The sequence below is a fragment of the Coenobita brevimanus genome, chromosome 54 (assembly GCF_032717465.1).
Source record: "Coenobita brevimanus isolate Jiangsu-jjx chromosome 54, ASM3271746v2, whole genome shotgun sequence".
Classification (NCBI taxonomy): domain Eukaryota; kingdom Metazoa; phylum Arthropoda; class Malacostraca; order Decapoda; family Coenobitidae; genus Coenobita; species Coenobita brevimanus.
This window is the reverse complement of record NC_137007.1, coordinates 36,841,598-36,854,808: the sequence shown is the minus strand read 5'-3', so window position 1 is coordinate 36,854,808 and position 13,211 is coordinate 36,841,598. Positions and strand designations below refer to the sequence as shown.

The 13,211-nt window shown below is 41.8% G+C and overlaps 1 protein-coding gene across 1 annotated transcript in view; it reads left to right on the top strand.

Moving 5' to 3' along the window:
• The window catches only part of LOC145400961 (tetratricopeptide repeat protein 21B-like), a 60,556-nt gene that overhangs the window by 36,126 nt on the left and 11,219 nt on the right, over positions 1-13,211 (top strand). Inside the window, exons 21-24 of the mRNA XM_080273326.1 lie at positions 297-459; positions 1,312-1,534; positions 6,683-6,877; positions 11,955-12,101. Of these exons, the coding sequence (XP_080129452.1) occupies positions 297-459; positions 1,312-1,534; positions 6,683-6,877; positions 11,955-12,101 (728 nt within the window). The remainder of the gene's footprint in view (positions 1-296; positions 460-1,311; positions 1,535-6,682; positions 6,878-11,954; positions 12,102-13,211) is intronic.

Below are 13,211 nucleotides of genomic sequence, written 5' to 3'. Positions count from 1 at the left end.
TGATATTTTTTCCCAGAAGACCATGCTGTACTGGTACATTAGTTTAAATTAATTAGTCCTTACTGGACAAGTATGTCACCATTTGTCATTCATTTTTACAGTTCAATCCACAGTAAATTACAGAGAAATTGCCTAGTGAAGTTTCATTTTAGTAACTCCCATTTTACAGCACCACTTACATGAAAAAAAAAACTGTGATATTTTAGAACACATCACTGGCATATAACTTGAGCTGCCTGTATTATCAAAAAGCATGAACTCCATAGGATACAGATTGATTGTCATATGTTGTTCAGAACGTCGCCCTGCATATTTTCCTGCATTGGCCCGGTTGGTAGAGGTTATGCGTCGAACTGGAACCTTGGATGAGGCTGGACCATACCTGGACCGGGCAGAACAAGCTACACTGAGACCCAGTACTGATGCAGGATATAATTTCTGCCGTGGGCTGTTTGAGTGGTACGTAAAGCTTCTTTGGTTCTATTCCAGGTGTGTGTGAGTTTTCAGTACAGCTGCTTTTTATTAACCCAGTGAACTGCAAGCTGAAGTTGCCCTTCTGTGGGACACTATCATCCTCTCAGGGGTTAATGAGTTGAGGAATGTCTGTATGACAGAAAAGAGGAGTCAACCAGTTTTACTGGTGTCACATTAAGAAAGCTTCCCACTTTTTATGTATTCATTTTTAATAAATTCATTCCTGAGTTGGTGTCCTTTACATCGTGATGCACATACATTTTTATTGTTCTGTTTTTATTTATTTGATTATTTAGTTTATATATTTATTTATTATCTTTTTCCATTTTTTCTGGCACTTTGTCTATTATGGTTGTGGCTGTCTCATATAGGCCTTGTGGAGTTGCATCAGAAGTTTGTGTATCATTGGTTCCCCTGCTCTTACTAACTCCTTTGACATTTATTACTATCACTGCTGCATTGGACAATGCTTCTCTAAACTGTCTATGTATAGATACACACTATTTAATTCATACTCGCTCAACCCCTTTCTGTCCAAGTCTATAATGCAGGAGTTAACTGATATTCGTATTTTTTGATGTTTCGTCAGATCAAGAACAGTCTTCCTCAGACAGCCATTGGCTTATGACCTCCAGTCTGTTAAATGTAGTGTGTCAAGACATCATAAAATTTAGTGGATCTTGATTTTGGCTTTTATTGTTGGCGCTCTTTGGAAAGGACAGAGTCTTCAGCCTATTCACCTTTTGTTCCTTTTTTTTTTCCTTTGGGGGGAAAAAAAAAAAAAAAATGTTCTGGTTCATAATCAGCCCTGTTTTATAAATGTGAAATGGATTACAGGTACCAAGGCAACCCTAATGCAGCACTCAAGTATTTCAACAAGGCACGCAAGGATGAGGAGTGGGGTCAACGTGCCATTTACAATATGATAGAGATCTGCCTCAACCCAGACAATGACACTATAGGTGGGGAAACTTTTGAGAGTGTAGATGGGGAGGTTGGACAGTCCGGAGCACGAGACACCCTTGACATGGCCATCAGAACTGCTGACAAGCTTCTCAAGGTCAGAGATGCTTTTGTTAATTAGCTGTTTAAAATTGTTGTTGCCTACTCCCCTTCCCTTTTTCTCTCACCACTTTCTGCCGTGCTGAAAGACTTAATAAAAAGTATATACAATACTGGTATTCAGTTTTCTCTTAATGTATGGGTGCTTTTGATCATGATTACTCTTTTATTTGCAAAGGAAATAGATTGTATGCATTTCAAATTACACTTTCCTAAACACATTTCGTAGTAAAAAATGTATTAACTATCTGTACATTGTATAGTAGTTCATCATTGTCATCCAGATCTCTTTTCTCACCCAAAGACTGGGTAAGGTAAGATCCAGAAAGCAAGTACAAATGTGCTTTTGGGTATATTACTGCTCATATATGCTGAGATCAGTGACATGTACTTGGTGGAAGGTGTATGTCATTAATCCATTAACTGTGACGTGCCACGACAGCAGTTTTGAGGTTCTTTGTGATGTACACTTCCAGTGTTAGGTTCAAATTTAATTTTCCATGCATTTGGTGGAGCAAATTGTTGATGGATGACATGAAATATATCATGGAGGTATCTAGAGCCTTTACAGCAGCTCACAGCTTACCCCACGCACTCGTCATTTGATATTGTTTGTTAAGATGGAAAGTCAAGGTCCAGCCCATCAAACTTTAAAAATCCACCATGGCCACACCAAGGCAATAGGTTGTGGCAACCATCATCCACTCACTTAATGTAGTGCTGCCTACTTCTTCCATAATCTTTATCATTCTTTTTTTTTTTGTGTCTGCCCTCCTCTCTTCATATTTCTCCCATCTTTTCTACTACTTTTTATTACTCTTCTTTCCGTTTCAGGTGGCTTTACATTGAATGACAAGCCTAATGGTTTCCTGTAAGCCAAAAAACCATTTATAAAACCGGGTGGTAACCATATAACCAACCCATACACATATTCCCTGCGTGTCAACAAGTGGGTTGGCAGAGGGTTTATGCCCTTCCCTATAAAACAGCTAACTCAAAGACAAACAGCCACTCCTTACGGGATCATGGTGTTTGGCTATAGGGAGATAGATGGATGCACCAAGGCAGGTACTGGGTTGATTTTGTGTCACAATAGTTATGCATACACTCTACCATGTGGTACTCGTGAAATTAATTTATATTGAACTTTCTTGGTAGCTTCATTCTTGTGTAAGTGTGACCTTCAAAATAAAGAAAATATCCAAGCTCCTTATGGTGTAGCTCTGGCAGATATTGACCTGAAAATTTGGACTCCCATGCTGCAGCTTGCTGTCTTTAATATTATGATATATGCATAAAACTGGTCTTTGGAAAAAAAATAATTCATTCATTTATCATCTTATCCTGTGCCTCCCCATGAGAAGCGTTGGAGGTCCTGACATTTAAGATGGGAGTGACCAGCCTCACTCATCCCTGAGTGGCATTACATGAGCAGTAAACCCCAACCTTCCCTTGGATATAAACCTGCACTGGTCCAATCCAGTTGGATTGCCTTAATTGCCCACTAAACCACCATGTGCCATAATCTGATTATATGGCTACCACCCAGCATAGTAAATGGTTTCCTGGTGTACAGGAAACCTTTTGGCTTGTCACTCAGTGTAGATTCACCCATAGGCAGAAGGAAGAGGAAAGAATAAAGGAAAGAAAGACATAGGCAGAAGAGATAGGAAAGAATGAAGGAAAGAAATACAGAAGAGGAAGGAAGGAAGAGAGGAGAGGGCAGTCACCCGAGAGCAGCACTACATCAAGTGAGTGGACGGTGAATGCCCCCACCTACTGTATATATATATATCCATATTTTTTTTTTTTCTATCTATTGCCAGACGCCTTAATCCCGTAAGGGGTGGCCACAAACAAATCACCTCTATGTCACCCTGTCCCCTGTCATTTCATTTCCCTGGTTCCAGCTCACACCCCCCTCTCGCATATTCCTCTCCGTTCCATCCCTTCATCTCATCCTTGGCCTCCCCCTCCTTCTCCTCCTCTGGTAAGTGGGAGCGCCCATCATCCACCCACTTGGTGTAGTGATACCCTGTTTTGGGGTAGCTCTACATTGAGTGGCAAACCAAATGATTTTCTGTAAACCAGAAAAGCATTTACAACTCTGGGTGGTAACCTTATAACCAACCAACGTGTGTTTCCTGTATGACAGCAAGTGGGTTGGCGGAGGGTTAGTGCCCCTCCCTGGAAAACGACTAACTAAAAATATGAACAAGAAGCCTCGGACCAGGAGTGTATTTTTTCAGAGGTTCAAAATTACCGAACTTCAGAGCACTGTAGCAGCTAAACTGTGACATATATCAAACTGAGAATTGATATACATATACTTTTATCACATCTTCCAATTGGAAAGGCAAAAATAAATATGAGAAACTTCATTTATTTATTTTATATATGTATTTATTTTTTATGCATGGGTTGGACTTTGGGTTTCCAGCCTGCTGCATTTTATGGGTTAACCTGGTCACCTTTTATTGTGCAATTTTATAATTACAATAGGCCAGTTGTAAAAGCAAAGCCTATCAGTTTTTGAACCTCTCAGTCTTCATATCATTACAGTTTTTGAACACATTCTTGGTACCCAAGCCACCCTTTGTGATTCAGCATTATGCATACAATAGTCATATGGTTAAAGTCAAGCACTGATATTCTAGGTTCTCGGTCCCACTCCCGTCTGGGATTAATGCATATGTATTGAGATAGATAAGTATGTCCCACTTTCCCCCCATACAGGTCACAGTTTGTGAATGCTGTTTCTTAGTTATCTGTATATTTTCTGCTGTTGCATCCTTTGATATGAAATACAGCCTTAAGAATGACACCATGTACAAAGACCACAAATTCATATCGCCTTACCATGAAAAGAAAGTGCTCCCAGTCAAGGACCACAAGAACAAAGGAGAAACACAGTTCATGTCATCAGCGCAATTCATCCCTTCCTAGTTCATTTTATACTGCACTGTGCCCTACCACAAGGAAACAAAATGTTATGAACATCCCAGAACTGCACAGAATACCTCAAGATCATTCCCCAACCACCACACAACTCTGCACATCACAGTCACCACAGCCATCCAGAACCTTCAGACAGAGATCATCCTCCAGGAACCCCAACCAGACTTTCATCTCACAGATGTTGCAGGAGTGATCCAGGACAGTGAGAACAATGGCTTGGGTGCCTTCCCTGAGTGAGGACACTACCATAGTAAATGTGGGAGGGTGTTGCAATTTTATTTTTATTTTATTCTTTCCTTGTCCTTCTGCCTACGGGTGACTTTACACTCCCTTTTCTGTCTTTCTTTCCTTCATTCTTTCCTTTTCCTTCTGCCTGTGGGTGACCCTACACTGAGTGACAAGCCAAATGGTTTCCCGTACACCAGGAAACCATTTACTATGTCTGGTGGTAATCATATAGCCAAATTTTGGCACCTGGTGGTTTAGTGGGTAATTATTGCATTCCAGTCGGTTTGAGCCGGTGAAGGTTTATATCCAAGGGGTGGTTGGGGTTGATTACTCATGTAATGCCAGTCAGGGATGAGTGAGGCTGGTCACTCTCATCTTAAATGTTGAGACCAGGTGCCTAGCCCCGGGCTTCTACGCTCCTCATGGGGTAATGTAGGATTGGATGATGGATGGATGAATGGAAATTTATTTATTTATTTATTGTTTGAATACGGAGGGACTGGATGTCTACATGGTTAAAAAGTCATATTTGAGGTAGTGGAAACATCTGGCTTGTTTCTTTCCTGCTGACTTATTAGATCTTTTAATCTTTCCATGGCAGTCTGGTGTTTGCAGGTCACTGCTGGTACAGGGAGTGTGATGTCTCCCATTATTGTCAAAGTCTGGTTAATCCAGCAATGCCAGTGGGTTTTCCTTGGGATGATGGTAGACATAAAAAGTTTTCACTTCAAATAAAAACCCTTGATGTGAGGGGATTTTAAGATTCTTTGCTGAACAATGGAGTTCATGGTCACTCAATGCCTCAACTACTTTCCTCCAACTCAAAACTACTAGATGTTGGTTACAAGTTGGCTTGAGCCATCTCTCTTCAGATGTCTGTACAGTCTCCCTGAAGAAGAAACATGTATTTGACTAAACAAAAATTATTTTTTCTAGAGAAGGTAAAATAATGCTGTCCAGTGAGGTACCATTGTTGTGTCCAGTTCAGCATGTTTTGGTAAGATTTTTGTGTCCAGTTCATCTCTGGCCTTCATTCATTTTGTTTCTAAAGGCTCCAGTACGCGTGCATGCATCAGCCTTGGTCACCTAATGCCAGCTTACCTTCCTGCTTGATTTCTAGCTGCCTCCCTATTCAGCCCCTTATTCCTGAGGTCGTGCTGTAATCCCGTCTCAGGTCTTTTTTGGTCTGTCTCTCGCATCCCTACCCTTGACGTTCACACCTCTCACCTTGCGCGCCAAGTTGTCATCTTCCATCCTCCCAGCATGCCCAAACCATCTCGGTGTACCTCTCCCCATCACTACATGAGTAGGTTTAAGTCCCATACTTCCTCTCAAGTCTTCAGTCAGAAACCAAACCCCCACAGACCTGTCATTCAAGGATGCACTACACATTATCATTTCAGTATGTTTGAACCTACAGATATCCTCCTCCTTTATTGCCCAGCTTTCACTACACTACTGTACAACATTGCAACCCTGTCATTTGGTGCATACAAGGATCCCTTAGTATGGTGGGAGAGTCCTCTCAATGTCAGGCGAGGCAACAGCTCCCTGTACTTCCTCCAACCACCCCTTACCCGAGCTGCCTACATAATTTCAACTTCGCTCGTTAGCGATGTATTTGCAGAATTTTTCAGTGCAGCTGTAAAGATGTTCATAGCACATTCAGATGGTAATGCAAGGTTGGAAGATCCAAAACTAGTGTAAAGGAAAAATAGTTTTGTTTAGGGACCAGAAAATATAGGTTCAACCACAGTTTAAACTAGTTTTCCTTGAAGTGACACTTAAAATTGATTTTCACAAACTATAAGTTTTAAGGCGCTGTAAAACTGTACGAGTTAAGGATTCTGAGTGGATTCAAGGATTAATAGAGGAATATATTGTTGAGGGTGAAGCTCAATATTTTGTCAAAGGTGTAGAGTTATATCTAATGAAAATGTGGCATTTATTTTTCTACTAGGAATTACGTCCAAAGCCAGGAGATCAGCAAGTAAGCCTCCAGATACTGAGCAACTTCCTTCTTCTGGCTACAAAACAAAAGGCTAATGCTGAGAGAGCCTTGCAGGAGTTCATGAATCTAGCCAGTCAGGAGAGTTACAAGGACCATGTTGGAGCAATTCTTGGCATGGCCACAGCTTACATGATACTCAAACAGGTAAGAAATACTTGTCAGTTTGTTTAGCATATCATTTGAGTGGTGAAATGCTCTGGTTTTGCATCATAATTAATGCCATTAGCATCATCTTTACCTTATTTTCCACCACCAAATATGGGGTGCTTAGAATCCAGAAACAGAAAAGGATAACACAAAAATAGAACTGTCAAAAGTGCCCGATGTGAAAAGGTTCACTTATTCATTTACTCTTCATTCAAGCCTTATAAATTCATGGCTTCAGTCATAAATATCCTTCCTGACATTAATCAGTGGCCCCTTTGATGAGATTGAATGCACAACTCCTTATCCATCATGAGAAGGATGTCTTCCTTTGGAGGGTGGTTCTTCCATCCTAACTTAACCCAACCTAACCTTACCTAACCTAAGATTCTTACTGCAGCCTTACCTACCCCAACCTGCTGTAATGTTCCCAGTGCACCCTGACCTCACCCAACCTAACCCCGCATTCCTAACTTATTCCATTCTTACCTAATGTTTTAACCCAATCCAACCCAGCCAAACCAAACCAGTCTAGACCAAACCCAGTCCAACCTAATGTAACATTCCCCACCAAAGCTGTCCTAAGCCAACCTAAATTATTTGCGTCATGGAAAGGGATATGCAGATATTTATAAATGGTAAGTGGTTGAGTGTTTCTCACTTGGTGTATGTTATTGCATGCCCATGGTGATTAAAATCATTGCAAACTAGTTCAGAGTTTATTGAATGGCTGTGAGTGGTATGATTTAAATGTAAATGTAGGTACAGTATGCCAAAGCTGATGGCTGTTGACAGAGGTGGCTCACTGAGATGTGCCAATGAATGAAAACTTATACAGTGTATTGAAGAATCAATTGGAGTGCTGGAGAAACTTATATTGGTGACTTGAATATAAGAATGCTTGTGAGCTGTAGTTTCTGCTTACCATCTAATTCTTCCTCTGACCGAAAACAACTTGTAGGTAGGGTTTCACATTGGATGAGGGCCTGTCTGTTGATTCAAAGCTTGTATATACTGCTTAATAGTGTAATTATGAACTCTTTCTTGTGCAGTTAGGAAAGCTTTGTTCTACCACCTTAACAGTGGAAAACACATCTTTGTTTGTTGTGAAAACCCGTACTCTGTTCACCTTAACTAGTCAGAAAATTGCCATATCTCCATCTTGAATACTGAGCTGTAACAAGAGATTAGCATCAGGACATAGTGCTGGTTGTGAAGTTCTATGGAAGTAAAGCCCTAGTATTGTTTTATTCTTCCCCTGAGTTAGGGAAATAAGATGCAAAAGGACAAAAGCTTCTGCCTAGTTAAATGGAATGAACTATAGATGCAACTTCCATCCAGCCAAGGTAGGATTAGGAGGTGGGCAGAAATTATAACTCGGTAGTGTACCTGAATGCAGCAGTAGAAAAGAGAACCAGTGCAAATGCATGACAGAAATGGAGAACAGTATGACTCAAGAAGAAAGGTGGCTGTTGCTATGAAGGCTTTGGTACAAAACAGTGGTCTGAGGATGGAGACTGCAAGTGGATTCCAAGAAGGTGTGTTAGTGCCCACAGTGGCATTAAACGGGTATGAGAATTTGGTATGGCATGAACGTGAAAAGTCAAAAGTACCACAAGTACAGTGGAAATGGAATTGTTAAATGATGTGTATAGTTTGTATATACTGTAGTGGATAGGATAAGAAAGTGATTTGTGAAGCATGTAAAGTAAGAAAGTTTATTGTTAAAAGGCTAGAAAAGTTTGTAATAGATGGTATAGTCACTTAAAGAGAAGGGATATAGATAAAGTACTGAAATGGGTACAGTGTGTGTGATTAAGTTTGAAAATGGGAGGTGTGGTAGTCTGAGAGAAGTGAATGGATTTGACAAATGTGTGAGAAAGCATGGCATAGAATTATAGCAGCTAAGAACTGACTAGGGACTGAAATAGGTGGGTGAATTGCAGGTATTTATGGAGAAACAAATGAGAAGGGTTTGGTATCCACTTTTTTTTTTTGCTTTTTTTTTTGCAAGCATGCATGGGTACATGCATACATGTTTTCGTTCATTCGTTCATTCATTTTTAAGGCTGCGACACGCTTTCCTGCATCAGCCTTGGTCACCTAATGGCAGGTCTCCATGCTGCTCAATCTCTGGCGGCTTCCCTATTGAGTCCCATATCCCTGAGGTCACACTCACTGACCTTGTCCTGGGTCTTTTTCAGTCTACCTCTCGCAACACTACCCCAAACAGTACTACTTCTCATTTTCTGAACCCATTTATCATCCCCCATCCTTTCCACATTCCAAAATCATCTCAGTCTGCCTCCTCATCACAGCACCAATACCGGTACAGTCCAGTCTCATCCTACCCCTCAACTCTTCCATCGTGAACCTGGCTCTCCCAGGTCTCGCTTTCAGGGACGCACTGCACATCCACCTAATCATTATCATTTCTGTACGTTTGACCCTGCGAACATCCTCTTCCTTTACTGCCCAGGTCTCACCACCATACAGCATTACACTCCAAACACATGCTACATACAAAGATCCCTTAACATGGAGGGAGAGTCTTCTCAGTGTCAGGAGAGGCAACAGCTCCCTGAACTTCTTCCAAGCATTCCTCACTCTAGCCACAGAGCTAGTTTCAGCCCTACCTCATGTACATTACATGTCTCCCAAATAACAAAACTCTTCCACACACTCAAGATACTTACCAGCAAGTTCAGTCCTTTCATGCCGGACAATCTCCACCTGCTCTCCCCGACACACTGCTCACGTGAAATCATTGTTATTTCACAGTCTACTTCTGATCCCACCACATGTCTTATGCTCCCACCTATCACAGACAGTGCACAGAATAGAATTACTTCCCACACCGCTGTGGCAAATTGCACATGGCTACTCTCCCTCTTCTTTGACAATACTGCCACCATCCCTAGATACCATCACTTTTGTTGTATCTGCATTTACTCTTAAGCCCTTGTGTCCCATACCATCTCTCCACTTCCTAAATCTTTCCTCTGCCTCCTTTTCATTTTCAAAAATCAACACCAAATCATCAGCATACATCTCCCATGGGAGTCCATTTCTGAAGTCACGTTAGAGGGCTTCAAGTACCATGATAACAAGAGTTCAAAACTGACCCCTGGTGCACACCAACATTCACAGAAAACTCATCACCCAAATCTCCATTTACACTTACCTGGGTGTGAGCACCCATATACATGGCCATAATGAAACTAACCAGCCACTCCTCAATCCCAAGCTTTCTCATTGCCCACTTCACCATTTCTCTAGGGACTCTGTCAAAGGTCATCTCCAAATCAACAAAAACAAGTACAGTTCCCATTTCTTTCCTATATAATTTTCCTGAAGCTGTCAAACAATGAACAAGGCATCAGTGGTCCCTTTGTCTGGCATAAACCCAATATTCACTCTTTCTCTAATCATACCTTCTAGAAGTCTCTCCATTACCTTCATTGTTTGGTCTAAAAGCTTTATACCTCTAATTTCCTCTTTCCAGGGCATCGCCCTTCCCCGTGTACACATTTACAATTACACTCTTCAGCTAATCATCTGGGACAACACACCCATATATAATCTTATTTATGAGCTCAGTGACACCTCACTCCTATATCTCCTGAGGCTTTTAACATTTCAGCAGTCAACTCAGACACACCTGCTGCCGTCCCCACGTGCATCCTGCCAATTGCCCCGCTCGCAGTAGCAGCATTAGTCAAAGGCCAAGGGCCAGACACTGGATCTGCTGACTCTAAACCTTTCGTGTCCCAGTCAGACTCGTAATGCAACAACCCGTTGTAATGCTGTCTCCGTGCATCTTTAATATCCCCACTGTTCACCACTACCCTTCCTTCATCATTTTCCCCACACTGCTCGCCTGTGGTATCCCTATTCTCCCTCTTCATCTGATTTGCCACTTTAAGTATCATATTCTTCCTTTCCACACGATTTAGGTTATCAAGTAAAATCCTCTATGACTCAGACTTCACCCTCTAAACCCCTTTTCTAGCCCTACGCTTGGCAGCAAAGTATTCCTTTTTGTTACCACCCTTTTTCTATTCCTGGAAAAGCTCTCTTTTCTCCTTAACTGCAGCTTCTCCACCTTCATCCCACCACCAAGTTACTTTATGTGTTGGTGGGCCTCTTGTCCATCCACATACAGAATCAGTAACTCTCAAGAGGTTGCTCTTGAAGGCTGTGTACTGCTCATTAACACTTCTGTCAACATCTCCCTGTTCAGCCACCATTCAGCTCATCTAGCAGTAGAAGGCATCCCTTACTTCATGGTTTTTCAGCTTCCTTATTTTTCACCTAGGTGCATAGGTCTTTTTCATCACCGGCTTCTTAAGCACCATATCATTTATCAATAACTTGTGTTGCTGCACACACTCCTTGCTGCCTGTAACTTTAACATCCCTCATAAATCTCCTGTCAGCCCTCCTGACCCAGGAAATAATCCTACTAGCTGCTGTTTTCCCCAGGCTCACATGTAATCAACCTACTCTTCCTAAAATGTGTGTTGCACATAATCATGTTCATCGCCTCTCTAAATTCGAAAATCCTTTCTCCTTCCTCATTTTTTATACCATATGCACATCCCCCGAGTATTCCTTCAAATCCTTGAACTGCTTCACCTACATGACCATTTAAGTCCCCTCCCAAAACAACAATCTCGTCATGCCCTACACCACGTACTACATGTATTTAGTCATCCCAAAATCCATCCTTCTCTATCTCATCCAAGCCTGCCTGTGGAGCATATGCCATTATATAAATACTGTATGTGTACTGTAGATGCTTATGCTTGTGAGGTGGATCTAGAAATATGACACCTTGTCAGATATGTGAATGACTGTGTAACTCATTTCACTGGGTATGTGGATGGTAGTTTTCTCACCTTTTTTTCACTCTGTACTTTCTTTGTAGACCCTACCTTATCCAGTACTTTTTATGTACCATACAAATATTGGTATGACCGATAATGATATTTTTATTTACATATTTTTGCCACATATAGCAGTATGATACTGTTGTGTTCTTAATATCATAATACACATCAGTACTTGCTTTACAGACGCCTCGTGCAAGAAACCAGCTGAAACGTCTTGCCAAAGCTGTTTGGAACTTTGAGGATGCAGAGTACTTAGAGCGTTGCTGGCTTCTACTGGCTGACATATATGTACAAACTGGCAAATATGACATGGCCACTGAATTGTTAAAGGTATGAACAATATGTAAATTCTGCTGTGCACACAGATAAGTGACAAGCATATATTATTCTCCATATCCCCTGCAGCAGAAATCACTTTGCCTTGCCACCAGGCACTCTGCTGTCTGCTGTGCCTTTAGATGGAAAGTTGTTGAATGCTGTGAAGAGTATGTATGATGGTGCTAAGGCTGCAGTGCGTGTGGATGGTGAACTAAGTGAATTTTTCTCTTTGGAGGTTGGGTTGAAACGGGGATGTGTCATGTCTCCATGGTTGTTCAATCTGTTCATGGATGGGGTAATAAAAGAGGTACAAGGTAGGGTAGTGGATGTTGGAGTGGCCCTGGTGAGAGAGGATAGTGTTTGGAAACTCCCTGTACTGTTGTTTGCAGATGATACTGTGTTGTTGAGTGAAGACGAAGGGGAGCTGCAAGGCTTGGTGGATGAGTTTGGGAGAGTGTGTAAGAAACAGAATCTAAAGGTGAATGTAGGGAAGAGTAAAGTGATGGTCTTTGAGAGAGGTGAAGTCAGTGAATGTACAGCGAGGTTGGATGGTGAGGAATTGGAAAATGTGAGTACGTTTAAGTACTTGGGTAGTGTGATGAGTAAGGATGGAGGTTTGGAGGGTGAAGTGCTTGAAAGGGTACAGCAGGGAAGAGAGGTTGCTGGTTCTTTGAAAGCAGTGATAAGAAACAGGGAAGTGAGCATGGAAGTGAAAAAGTTACTACATGACAGTATTGTGATACCAACTCTAACGTATGGAAGTGAAGCTTGGACGTTGTTGGAAGGACACAAGTCAAGAGTGAGAGCAGTGGAAATGAGTTATTTAAGAGGAGCCTGTGGAGTCACATGGAGAGACAGGCTGACGAATGAGGATATAAAGGAGCATTGTGGTGTGGATGTGGATGTGATAGGAAGTGTTATGAGGAACACACTGAGGTGGTTTGGCCATGTGGAGAGGATGGAGGGTGAAAGACTGACGAAGAGAGTGTATGTGAGTGAGGTGGAGGGGGGGAGAGGCAGAGGGAGGCTGAGGATGAGGTGAAGGGATGGAGTGGGTGAGGTATGTGAGAGACGGGGATACAAGCTGGGAGCAAGGCAGTGAAGTGGCATTGGACAGGGCGA